This window comes from Ochotona princeps, chromosome 9, assembly GCF_030435755.1.
Source record: "Ochotona princeps isolate mOchPri1 chromosome 9, mOchPri1.hap1, whole genome shotgun sequence".
NCBI classification, from domain to species: Eukaryota; Metazoa; Chordata; class Mammalia; order Lagomorpha; family Ochotonidae; genus Ochotona; species Ochotona princeps.
The window spans coordinates 31,417,675-31,430,998 of record NC_080840.1 but is presented as its reverse complement, the minus strand read 5'-3'; the positions used below and the strand labels follow the sequence as shown (position 1 = coordinate 31,430,998).

Sequence of the window (13,324 nt, the reverse complement as noted above, 5' to 3'; positions counted from 1 at the left end):
GATCAGAACCGGCACCCATATGGGATCCCGGTGCGTTCAAGGCGAGGATTTTAGCCGTTAGGTCATGCCACTGGTCCGATAAAGTTTTTTTTTTTCCTTTTTTAATTTTATTTTTGACAATCTTTACATAGTTTACTTGGGTAAAAAGTTTCAAGGGCTATAGGAAAGTTGGTAAGACTATTATTTCCATATTGTTTCCTTCATGTATCTGAGGTAAAGGGAGATATTGAGGGAGAAGCCCACCCAGTGTCCCACCCACCCCAGGTCCCAGATGCAGGGCATGCTCAGAGATACTTGCTCTAGTGGTTTTGATAGTTCACCAGTTATGAATTGCTGCCAATCTCGCCACTCCAAACACGATGAGGTCGTTGAAGAATCCACTGACTGACATAGTCCATCATAGAGTCTCCATTTGCCCGGTATTTCGCTGCCAACATATAGCTGAGGTGGTTGATTGACTTGTTCTGTCTTCTGTCTTTTCTTGGTTAGGGTTCTGAGTCCGTCATTTCGATTGGGGAGATCCCCAAAGAAACTTTGTCTGAGATGTTCCCAGACCAGATTCTTGTATGTACTAGCAAGCACAGGGCCTGGCACAGTCCATTGCCCCGATCAGCTGGTGGTTGCCATTGCTGGGTTGGTTCTGTTTCCATCCCTGTCTTCCACTGGAATCAATGGGTGTTTGCAGTCCAGCCTGGTTCTGCCCAGCACATACTCGGCCCTCACATAAACAAGTGGGAGCTGCAGCCAAATCAGAGAGGCCCACAATAACCCCCACCAGGCCCGCCCCCTACCCTAGTTTGCCAGTATGTGTAGCAGACTATTCCAGTATGTCCCACATCCCATTTGGCTCTCGTACATGTCGATGGGTATTGAAGCTTAGATCCATCTAACCAGCTCAACAATCAAGCCCTCACGGATGTTGTTGGGTGCCTCTCTGTCTGGCCATCCCAGCCGCTGTCTTGGTTTACGTGCCCTCCGGTGGCAGTGGTAACTCAAGAGGGAGGAGCCCACTATTTCCCTCCCTGGTCGCTCCCACTCCTGGATTATACACTCTCCAGGTAATTCTGTGGTTTGACTTGACAGATTTAGCCCCCAGTGCCAGCTTCTGCCAGCTTATGCTGGGGCTAAACCCATACAACCCTCACCCACTCTAATTTTGTTTGCACCAGTAGGAATAATCAGCCCAGCCTGGCTTTTCCCTGATCTAGTGCACAAGAGGCGCACAGGTGTTGTAACCCTGCTTAGTCTGGTCTGCCCCCATTCCAGCTCACGCTCTCCAGTGGGAGTAGCTGTCCAGCAAGGGAACCTCCCGCTTTATTCCCCCTGCTGGCTCTGCCCCCTCCCTTCCTTGTTTTCACGTGTGCTGGTTGGGTGCTGCAGTCACATCTGGTACAGGCAACCTCGCCTTGGCATTCCGTATTGTGGACTGGTTTTTGTTGCGAATGTTTGATAAAGTTTTACAAACTATCCATGCAAGACGGCATTTCAAAATTAGTTATTTTTAATGGAAAAACTAGTGTCTCGTGAAAAAATTTGCCAGGGGTTCAGAGTTTGCACCAAAAATATCTTAAAAATAAATTATTGATGACTTAATGAATATGAAAGGCAGAGTGAATATGAAAGACAGATAAATCTTCTAACTGCTGGCTCCCTTCCCACATATTTGCAATTGTTGGGCTAGATCAGACCAAAGGCAAGAGCCAGTAATCTACCTGGATCTACCTTGTGGGTTGCAGGGACTTAAGTACTTGAGCCATCACCTTGGCTTCCTTCATAGGTGCATTAGCAGGGAATTAGGTCAGGTGTAACCAGGGCTTGAACCTACACTCTAATTTGGGGAATGGGAGTACTGATTGGTGGCTTAACATGCTCTGCCACAGGAGTGCTTAATAAAATTTTTCTTAGTTTTCATTTTATTTGAAATAGAGAGACAAAAGAGATCCTCTATCCACTACTTCGTTTTTCAAATTTCTGCAACAGCCAGGGCTTGGACCTGGTTGGAACTCAATCCCAGTCTCCCTCATGGGTGGCAGGTACTCAGATCTCTGAACTATGACCCACATCAGTGGGAAGCTGTATCAGAAGTGGCATTACAGGGACTTGAGACAAACTCGTTGGGGATGTAGGTGTCCCGAGTGCTGTCTTAACCACTGTGTCAAACACGTACCCAAACTTCAGTGTAGTTTTTTTCAGAACAGGTTCCTTTGTTTTACTAGTATTTGTCAGGCACCAGGGCTACCTTGATAAACAGCAGTTACTGTTCCCAACCCAACTGAGTTCAAAGTTTGTGGGAAAATCTTGCCATCAGCTAAATCATTATAAATAATCAGGTAGATTGACTAAATATTTATAAACTGCTATAAAGAAGATCTTAAGGAATGAAAGTTGATTAAATATGCTTCTGGAAAAGAGTAAGAATTTTGGATATGGAGTAAAAGAAAGAGTATATCTGATGTTGTAATTAAGAGACTTTGTTTATGGTATTGTTTCGATTTTATAAGTAGTACTGAACTAATATGTTTAATAATAAGGCTATTTGGGCCCAGTGGCATGGCCTGGTGGCTAAAGTCCTCTCTTTGAACGCACCGGGATTCCATATGGCACCAGTTCTAATCCCGGCAGCTCCACTTCCCATCCAGCTCCCTGCTTGTGACCTGGGAAAAGCAGTCCAGGACAGACCAAGGCTTTGGGACCCTGCACCCACGTGGGAGACCCGGAAGAGGTTCCTGGTTCCCGGCTTCAGATCGGCACAGCACCGGCCGTTGCACTCACTTTGGGAGTGGACCATCGGACGGAGGATCTTCCTCTCTGTCTCTCCTCCTCTCTGTATATCTGACTTTGTAATAAAAATAAAAAAAAAAAGAATGACATTCAGAAACTAATCCTATCTTGTTGAAATAGGAATCCAAAACTCCCTTCAGTTCTAACTTATAAATAGCCTTATTATTTTTTTAAAGATTTATTGATTTTTACAAAGTCAGATATACAGAGAGGAGGAGAGACAGAGAGGAAGATCTTCCTTCCGATGATTCACTCCCCAAGTGAGTGCACCGGCCGGTGCTGTGCCGATCTGAAGCCGGGAACCAGGAACCTCTTCCGGGTCTCCCACATGGGTGCAGGGTCCCAAATCCTTGGGCCGTCCTCAACTGCCTTCCCAGGCCACAAGTAGGGAGGTGGATGGGAAGTGGAGCTGCCGGGATTAGAACCGGCGCCCATATGGGATCCCGGAGCGTTCAAGGCGAGGACTTTAGCTGCTAGGCCACGCCGCCGAGCCCCCTGAATGTCATTCTTACAACACATTCACGCTTATTTATTTGAGAGGCAGAGAAAGAGCAAAGAAGAGGTAGGGTGGATAGAGAGATCCTTCTGGGTCTGCTTCCCAAATGCCTGCAACAGACAGGGATGGGTCCAAGCTGGGAGTCAGAAACTCAATCCCAGGTTTGCCACGTGACTGGCAGAGACCCCAGTACTTGCATTCTCACCTCTGCTTCACAGGGTGAGCTTAGGAGGAAGCTGGAGTCAGCAGCCAAAGCCCAGCATCCAACCAAGGTATTGTGACGTAGGTTGTAACTAATGTATTAACTTCTAGGTTATGAACCTCCTCCTACATTACATTATGTTTTGGCAATTTTAGTTTAGGTCTATGTTTATCAGTGTGAAATGTATTCAGCATCTTCCTTAGGTCCTTAATATTTGTCATATAGCCTCTGCTTTTCCACTCCAACACATGTCATAAAGCCAGAAATGGATATTTGTTTCTTTTTTTTTTTAAAGATTTATTTATTTTATTACAAAGTCAGATATACAAAGAGGAGGAGAGACAGAGAGGAAGATCTTCCATCCGATGATTCACTCCCCAAGTGAGCCACAATGGCCAAAGCTGCGCCGATCCGAAGCCGGGAACCAGGAACCTCTTCCGGGTCTCCCACGCGGGTGCAGTGTCCCAATGCATTGGGCCGTCCTCAACTGCTTTCCCAGGCCACAAGCAGGGAGCTGGATGGGAAGTGGAGCTGCCGGGATTAGAACCGGCGCCCATATACGATCCCGGGGCGTTCAAGGCGAGGACTTAAGCCCCTAAGCCATGTCGCCGGGCCCTATTTGTTTCTTTATTAATGACACCAAGTTCTCTAAGGACATAAAATTTCCAGAGTGTACTTATTTTCAATGTAATATAAAAAAAAGTAATTTTTAAGTATTTCTAGTGACTTCACAGAAAATTGAATTTTGTAACTGGTTAATCTGGATATTGTCCACTAGCAAAACTTGTCTGTGTGTGTGAGAGAGATCTCGTTTGCCAATCATTTTTTTTTAATTATTTGAAAGATAGAAGAGATTGAGACAGATGTCTGTCTAGTTCACTCCCCAAATGCCTGAAATAGCTGGCGCTTGGCCAGGACAGGAGCTTGGAACTAAACCCAGATCTCCTATGTGAGTATAAGGGACCCAAGTATTAGAAGCATCACTTGATGCCTCCCAGGGTGTACATTAGCAGGAAGTTAGAGTTCCAAGTAGATCTGGGATGCAATTCCAGGCATCTCAATACAAGGTATTCTGAGCAGTATGTTAGCTGCAGACCAAACACCTGCCCCTAAGCATGTAGTCCCCTTTGCTAATGAAACAACCCTACCCTTGAGCTCAACTGGGCTGCTCTTGAGCAAGAAAAGCAAGATCACAGGGACACATTTGGGGGGTAAGAGTTTGCAGAACTGCAGGCAGACTAGGTCCTGGAGGCAATTAGCACAGACTGAGTCCCACAATTCTCCCCTCTGCAGAGCGTGGTGATGGTGGTGTTCAGTGAAGACAAGAATCGAGACGAACAGCTGAAATACTGGAAGTACTGGCACTCCCGGCAGCACACGGCCAAACAAAGGGTCCTCGACATTGGTGAGTCCACCTGGCCTTCTCTGCATGGTCTTTGTTCAAGTGACATGTCACAATGCCTAGGAGAGCCCCAGCACAGCACATAGCTCTTCCGATGCGCTAGATGAGAGTCTGCACACGCTTCCTGTGCCAACACATTTGGTACAAATCTGATCACCCATGCAAAGGCAAGCTCAGCCAAGAGTAAAAAAGCATTGTCTGCTGCTAGATAGTCAGCTGTGTCGCCTGTCATAGCAGTGTAATTGAATCTGCAGTGACTGTCGGTGTCTTTAATCACATTTTGATGCTTTCCCTGCTTGAGCATAACAGGCACTCAGCAGACCAGGTGAGCTTTTGAGTCAGTGTCATGTGGTGCTAACGCACTTGGCAAAGGTCACGCGACTGCATAGAGACATCTCATTTTTAGCTTTCCAGCCAGTATTCCTAGCATTCCAAAACACCTAATGCAAGAAGTACTAGTTGTTAAGCAAAGCAAGTGTTAGAGACCTTCCCTGCCAGTGAAGAGGGAATGAATATGCCTGGATTATGGTCTGAAGTCTGTGCACCCCCAAATGCAATTTCCATTCTCTTGAAAACAGTGGCATCACTCTGGGTCCAGTGGGCAAAGCAGAGTTCATGCCAGGTAATTCAAGGGAAGGGATTTGTTGCCAAGGTTGGAAAGGCTGGAGGCGCAGTTAGGCAACCCAGCTATTACCTGAAGCACTGAGCATCAAAGGGAGGAGGAGGAGCAGGTGGGTGTTAGAGGAGCCACCCAGCAGGAGCTGGGACCACAGAGGGAGCAGTTCTCCAATGGGAATTGGAATTGTTGCCAGAGACACTGCAGGTGCCAAGAGGGAAAAGGAGAGAATTCTTCGGCATTTCCCTGCCTCCCCATATCCCTCCCGTGCCTCCCAGTGACCAAATTGAACCTGAAGCAAGAGGGCAAAATCGCCCTGAATGGTGCAGTTTGCAGGAGACAACCTCTGGAATACACAACAAATCAGGGAAAGGCAGGCAACGGGTCTTAAAAACGGACTGGAATGAGTGTATTTCTAAGTAATTTCAGCATTTTTATCTATGTTTTGTCCTTAAGATGAGAGCCCTTTCACAGGCCAACAGCCTTCCTTGCCCCAGTTTTCATGCCAAGAAACTGCAGTCCTAGAAAGTGACAGTGAAGGGAAGTTTTCTGTTAGGTGTCTGAAGGGTTTACTGAGCCAATGCAAGAATGTGGCTTTGGTTTCTGACACATTGAGGAGGGAACTTTTATCAGATCTTCCATCTTGCTTGGGTTAGGAACCTTTGACCAAATGGCAGAGCAGTTACTGATGAGATTAGGGATGGAGGCTGAACATTCAACATGTTGAAATGACTTACTGGTTTGTACTGCAACATGGTTAAGCCACATCCCCATCCCTTCTCTTTCCATCTCTCGCTTGCCTTTTCCTCTCTCCCTCTCCCCTTTTCCCCTGCTCTCCTTTCTCTATTCTCTTCCTCCCTTTCCTCCCCCTTACTCTTCCTGTTTCTCTTTTTCTTACACACACTCATACATACACATAAATACATACGTTATCTAATAAATAAGGAAACTGGGGCCAACCGAGGCTCAGGGACCTACTTCTTTTAAGTTGCTTGCCCTCAACTGCTCAGTGTGGGAAATGGGCTAAGGACCATCTCCCTAACCCAGTTGGCTGCACTGTATGCCCAAGACTGACTGCCCAGGATAGGGGTTTGGGAAACTTGCCTTAACCTGCCCTGCAACTTGCCTGCATAAAGCAGAGGAACGATTTCATTTTATTTGAAAACTTAGCCTTATAATTATTACCCAAGAAAATGAGAGGAGCAATTAAAGAGAAATATGGACTGGGTCCAAATAAGGCTGATTATAAAGGCCTTTTACCAGCGTACCTGTTGATTCAACCTTGATATCAGTACATGGTTCTTTTCTGAGGCTTCAGATCTTATCTGTCTTCTTTATCACCTTCCTGCCTGTCTTCAGACTTGCCTTCTGTGTATAACTCCACACCCCATGTAAGTATACACACAGATATCCACATAGTTTATGTTGAGTTTTGTGATTTTATTCAGTATCTTCATGGCTAGCCGGGCCTTAATGCTTCCAATTGGAGACCAACGTATTCAGCCAACCCCAAATGGAACATGTGTTCTCTTTTTTGAATTGTTAGTATATTTCGTTTTAATTTTTATTTTTTTTATTTTTATTTTTATTTTTTTTAAAAGATTTATTCATTTTATTACAGCCAGATATACACAGAGGAGGAGAGACAGAGAGGAAGATCTTCCGTCCGATGATTCACTCCCCAAGTGAGCCGCAACGGGCCGATGCGCGCCGATCCGATGCCGGGAACCTGGAACCTCTTCCAGGTCTCCCACGCGGGTGCAGTGTCCCAAAGCATTGGGCTGTCCTCAACTGCTTTCCCAGGCCACAAGCAGGGAGCTGGATGGGAAGTGGAGCTGCCGGGATTAGAACCGGCGCCCATATGGGATCCCGGGGCTTTCAAGGCGAGGACTTTAGCCGCTAGACCACGCCGCCGGGCCCTAATTTTTATTTTTTATGATACTTTCCAGTCAGCTGAAGGATTTCCCCTTCCACCCTCCCTTCAGTCCTTCCCCTGCACTGATTCCTCCTATATTATTACAATAGCACAGTTCCTCAATGACAGTCACCAGTCTATCACTATACTATTTTTAATGTATTATGACCTGGGTAATTATAGACAATGATAGAAATCTATCATCCTATTGTCAAGATACATTTCAGTTTCACTGGGAGTCCTTTTATTCAAGAGAGGAGATGCATACTGTACTGTATCTTTACTTCTTGGTATGCTAGTCTCCATTATACAGTTCCTCTAAGTGAGTGTATGTATATACAGAAACACATGTATGACCCCTAACCTGAACATGAAGATTGCTCCAGCAGATAAAAGAGATAAGCCAAAACATGAAATAATTCAATCTTCTGTTACATGTGACTGGGGAGCTGTGGGAAATCAAGCCATCTGTTCTGCTGGTGAACTGTAAGCATCATTTACATATGAAGATTAGCCGGGGCCCAGCACAGTGGTTTAGTGGCTAAATCCTCGCCTTCCATGCACCAGGATCTCATATGAGCACCTGTTCACATCTCAGTTGCTCCACTTCCCATCCAGCTCCCTGCTTATAGCCCGGGAAAGCGGTAGAGCCTGGCCTAAAGCCTTGGGACCCTGCACCTGCGTAGGAGACCCAGAAGAATCTCCTGGCTTTGGATCGACTCAGCTGTAGCCATTGTGGCCAGTTGGGGAGTGAACCAGCAGAAGGAAGATCTTCGTCTCTCCTTCTTTCTATAAATAAAACTAAATAAATCTAAATAAAATAAAACTAAATCCAATAAAACTAAATAAATCTTTAAAAAAAAGGTTAACTGGTGCTGTAGGGGCACCTGCCCCTGTGTGTTGCACCATCATCTGGAGTGTTCCTGAAGTGTGGGGTTGAGAACTGTCAGGAGGCCGCCCCGTTGGCTGCAGATGATTTTCCTGGGCTGAGGATCCGGGCAGGCTGGAGAGTGCATATGGGATGCGTTTACTAGGTTGGGTTGAGTGCCTTTGAATGGCTCCCCAAAGAAAAAAAAGGAAGATGTCAACTTATTTCCGCTATTTCATTTTTCAAGTCAGGCCTTAGAAGTCTGCAATTTGCAAATCTCCACCAACCGCTTTTCTGGTTGAGTCCATCAGAACCTCTTTAGGAAGTGAACTTGAAGCTGGAGTTAGAAACCAAGTTGAGGTCCGATTTGTGAAAGCAAGGGTTTGTGGCCTGGTTGTACAAACTCCTATGACATGCAGCTCAGTTGGGGAGGGTTGTGTGCTTTTTCATCTCACTTTTGGTGGTACCCAGGATAACCAGTAGCCATCCTGCACTAGTCTTGCCCTCCACAAGCACTAAGCCAGTGGAGCTGCCACCTCCCTTAGCGTACTTTCTTTTCTTTTTTCTTCTTTTTTTTTTTTAAAGATTTATTTATTTTATTGGAAAGGCAGATGTACAGAGAGGAGGAGAGACAGAGAAGAAGATCTTCCATCCAATGATTCACTCCCCAAGTGGCCGCAATGGCCGGTGCTGTGCCAATCTGAAGCCAGGAGCCAGGAGCTTCTTTCTGGGTCTCCCACAAGGGTGCAGGGTCCCAAGGCTTTAGGCCAGGCTCTACTGCTTTCCCAGGCCACAAGCAGGGAGCTGGATGGGAAGTGGATCTGCCAGGATTAGAACCGGCGCCCATATGGGATCCTGGTGCGTTCTAGGCAAGGACCTTAACCATTACGCTATCGTGCTAAGCCCAGCGTACTTCCTTTTCTTTGCATCCCAGAGCCTGTGTGATCTCGTCATCTGGGACTTTCCTCATCTCTAGTGTCCTGTAGTAGTGATGCCCAGCTTCTTTCCTTTCATGTACCCACTTCACTTGGGCTAACAGGTCAGGTGTTGTTTGAAGCTGCCCCTTGTCTCTTATGGCCATTCCTCTGAGCATCCATTTGGGCTGGCCGTGCTAGTGGCCTGGGAGAACAGGACCCCTGCTGCTTCCCTCCTCCCTCCCTCTGGTGGAGTCTGGTCTGTGGGTCCAAACAGAAAAGAATGATGTCCTGAGACCTGGGATGGAGGGAGGGGGCTGCAGCTCAAGTGCTTGGAGTCTCCGCTCTCAGGGTTCTCTGAGGCCTGAGCCAAGGTCCCCTGGAGGAGTCTGTCCCTGCACCAGCCCCTCTGCCCTTTGTAGGGACTCTTCCATGACTTGTTCCCTGTCCCACTTGTGTCCTCCTCCGAGTGCTGACCAGCACCTGGCCCCTTACTTCTTCATTTGCTTATGTATCTTACTGCTTTGACCCTTGCTGTAAGAATACCAGTGACCAAAAGACTTGTTTGCTTTGTTCCCTATTATAGTCCCATGGCTTAGCCTGTGGCCTGTGACACAATTGATGCAACTTCACAGGGAGCCTGTGAGTGGATGATACCCTTGTTGTGTTTACAGAGTATCGGCCTGTTGGAGTGAACTCCTTTAGCCCAGGCTGTCTATAAGTATATATTATACCCCAACAGTTTGTCCTTCTTCCTCAAAACAATCATTGGTTGTTAAAAAGGACTAAAAACTTGACCCAAGGTCACACAGCTGACAAACGGTGTGGATGGGATGGAAACCAAGCATGCTGTTTGCCCGCTTCATCATTGTGATTACTCCATGCGCTTTCTCCGTGCATCACCTTTGCATCCCACCTTCTCATGAGCTCCTGAACTCCACTGGATACTGAGCACATGAAAGGTTGAGGGCCTGCATTAGTCGCCCTTGCATAGTCCTGCTGCCTCCTCCATCCTCAGTGTGTAGGCAAGGTGTAGGCATTGCAGTCTGTTATGCAAGTGTGACTGCGGCAAGTTGTGACATTTCTCAGCGTCAGTTTGGATCTGTGGCTCTTGTCCATTAGGTCATAAACGGTTTACGGGTAGGGAAGGAAACAGCAACAATTAGCTGTGAGTGGATATAAGCAAAACAAACAACCCAGCCAGGCCCGATGGGTTCTGCTTTTCAAAACACACATACAAAATTCTCCAAGTCTCACAAGTCGTTTCTTGTGAGCTCCCCGAACAACAGCAATTATTCAAGGTCATAAACAAGAGAGCCTTCTATGGTTAGGGAGTATGTCTATGTGTCAATCATACCTCCAGAATGGAAAATAGTCACTTACCTTTATATTCTGATTGTCCCTGAGTGTGAAAGCCTCTCCACTTTGTTCTGTTCATGTATATTACAGGAGGTAATCTCATTTTTGTGGAACAAGTTTGAGGAAAGACATTTATTTATATATATTTATTGGCCTGAAAGGCAAAATCTGAGTTGTTTTTTTTTTTTCCCTCTGGTTTATTCCCCAGATGGCAGCAATAGGCAGTGCTGGGTCAGGCTGAAGCCAGGAGCTTCATCTGGCTCTGCTGTGTGGGTTCGGGGCTCAAATAGTTGGGCCATCCTCTGCTACTGTTTAGGCGCCTTAGAGGAGAGCTAGATTGGAAACGGAGCAACCAGAACTGGAACCAGTACTCATATCAGATGGCAGTGCTGCAGGCTGTGGCTTAACTCACTGTGACACAGCACTGGCCCAAGGGCATAGTTATTTCACTGCCCTTCAAACCTTCACAGAACATCTACTGTGTGCCAGAACTTTCTGTTTGACCCCGACAGTTCAAATGCCATGAAACAGTCATGCTGTTAGGCAGCTCCAGTCCAGAGGTGGGGAGATGAAATATGGAGATGAAATGTTACAAGGTCACGTGCTGGTTGATTGTAGAGAGGAGTGCTCTGCAGAGAAGATGTTCTGAGATCTGTCTGGTGGAGTGACAAGGACATATGAGGCCAAAAAGATAAGGAAGGTGCTGCAAGCCATAGAGATGGCAGTTACAACCAAAACAGCTAGGTGATGTGACTGTTGGCAAAGGGGGCTTGGTGGGAGGACCCTGACTGGTGAGAGGGTGTGTTGGTTAAATCAATGTGGGGTAGGGTAAAGATGGTCTCGGTAAATGAGTTGTGGCAAGACTTTCTTTTTTTTTTTTAAAGGGAGATCTTTGAGTGATAATAGGATGAAGCATAGATGGGATTTACTAGTCGGAAGCCCTCACAGGAACCTTGGGTCCAGCTGTTTCCTTGCCCCATAGACTGGACCTCTATGTCCCCAGCTGAGGCTGGCAGAGCTTGTGCAAGAGTTGGGGAGCCCACACATCTGGAGGTCTCTGAGAATCACAAGTTCATTGTCTCCTGTTACTCAAGTCCCCAGGGGCACCCCTCAAGCACTGGGGTAGAATGCTGGGAAAATGCATTTGTGGTTCCGCTGCAGCCACCCACCCCATCATCTGTGTAGGGTGTATAGCATCAAGCAGAGGCAAGAGTAATAATTGAAATCAATTTCTGGCCTTTCACAGCTCGCATTCTATAGTGGCTTCAAAAAGTCTGGCTTTGTTGTTTGTCCCGGAGATGTTAAAACATGTGCACTTTTCCATTGAGTTCTAACATGCACACCTTGTTTTTCTCTTTTCTCTTGTTGAGTAAAGTAAATTTTAGAAACCAGAGATTTGAAAGAGGCAGGTAATAAAAGTTGTCCCCAGGTATTGCCATCACTGGAGTTGATGTGCTACATTTGCATGTGGATCCTCCCAGGATCCTGGTAAGATAGATGGGGGAGAACGTGCAGCCAAAATGGGCACGTGGAATGCTGTGATCAAGTAAAGCTGCTCCTTGATGAGCCTTAGTGTTAACTTCTCCCTTGGACATATGTGATGGCATTGCAGTGAGATTTCTGGGTTGATGCTGGATGGGATGCAGTGGGGGATGAGTGGAAGATGCTTTGGAGTACTCAGCCATGAACTGAGAGCAGGAAATACGATGGTATCCCCAGAATGAGACAAAGGGTGACACCATTTGCATCTTGGTAATCTGGCTGACTGTGGAGGATAAAGAATCATGAAAGGAAAGCGCAGCTTTGTTAGCTGAATGGGGAGGCAGGCGGAGCAGCCTGGCCACGTGCTGGTATGAGTCCGGACTGTGTTGATGTTGCGGCATCATCCACACATGGGGTTGGGTGAGCATTCCTTGGGACTCACTTGCACGGTGAAGTTACCCAGTTTAGCCACCTGCAAAACAAAAACCTAAAGAAATCACAAATCAATAAATGAACTGGACTAGGTAGGAAGTCAGCCCCAACGGGAGCTTATTCCAAAACTGCTTTCCAGGGGAAGGCATGTGTTTCTATCTGTTATCTTTCGAACCAAGAAAAAGCAATTAAAGGATGTGCAGCAACTGTGTGACTTTACAGCATGCAGGCCAGAAGTTTGTAACATGTTCACGTACAGTTTTTCTACTGAGCAGAGCTTATATTTCTTTTGCAACTTGATATAAGCAGGTTTTCCAAAATAAGGCTCAAAGCAGGTTTTGTATTCTGCCAGTGGGCTGTATGAACTGTGGTGTACACACACGTAGGCATCATTGCTGCGTGCTGACACCCAGTATAAACAATTACTGATAAAGCTGTGTAGCTAATGTGGAGCCAACACAGCACTTGATTCAACCTCTGTCTTTAATTCTGGTTCATGATGATCTTTACTGTGTCTGGATATGTTAGTTATATTGTTACTGTTAATCCTGTAGTTTCCCAGGCTAATTACAAGGCAATCATAGTGCATTTTCAGCTATTAGTGTGTGATTATGGGATCTGCATCCATGCCCCAGTACAAAATCTATTTCTTTAGGTCAATTTTAAATTGTACTCTGTTGGTGAGGGTTTTATATTCCTGGGAAACTTTCTTTGAAAACTGAAGTTCCAGCAAAATCAAAACTTCTCTTTCGAGTTGAAATTGCCAGTTCTTTTGGGGGGTGGGGGTCCAAGAACACCTTCCGAAAGACTCCAAAACCCAGTTTGCTTAGCTGATCACTGTGAATCTTTGAGCGTGG

General features: G+C 46.3%; 1 protein-coding gene across 6 annotated transcripts in view; it reads left to right on the top strand.

Annotated features, from left to right (window-relative positions):
• The window catches only part of GRHL2 (grainyhead like transcription factor 2), a 156,605-nt gene that overhangs the window by 73,650 nt on the left and 69,631 nt on the right, over positions 1-13,324 (top strand). For all 6 annotated transcript variants that reach the window (XM_004580643.2, XM_058668579.1, XM_058668575.1 and 3 more), the window contains exon 7: positions 4,773-4,884. In XM_004580643.2, coding sequence (XP_004580700.1) covers positions 4,773-4,884 — 112 coding nt within the window. The remainder of the gene's footprint in view (positions 1-4,772; positions 4,885-13,324) is intronic.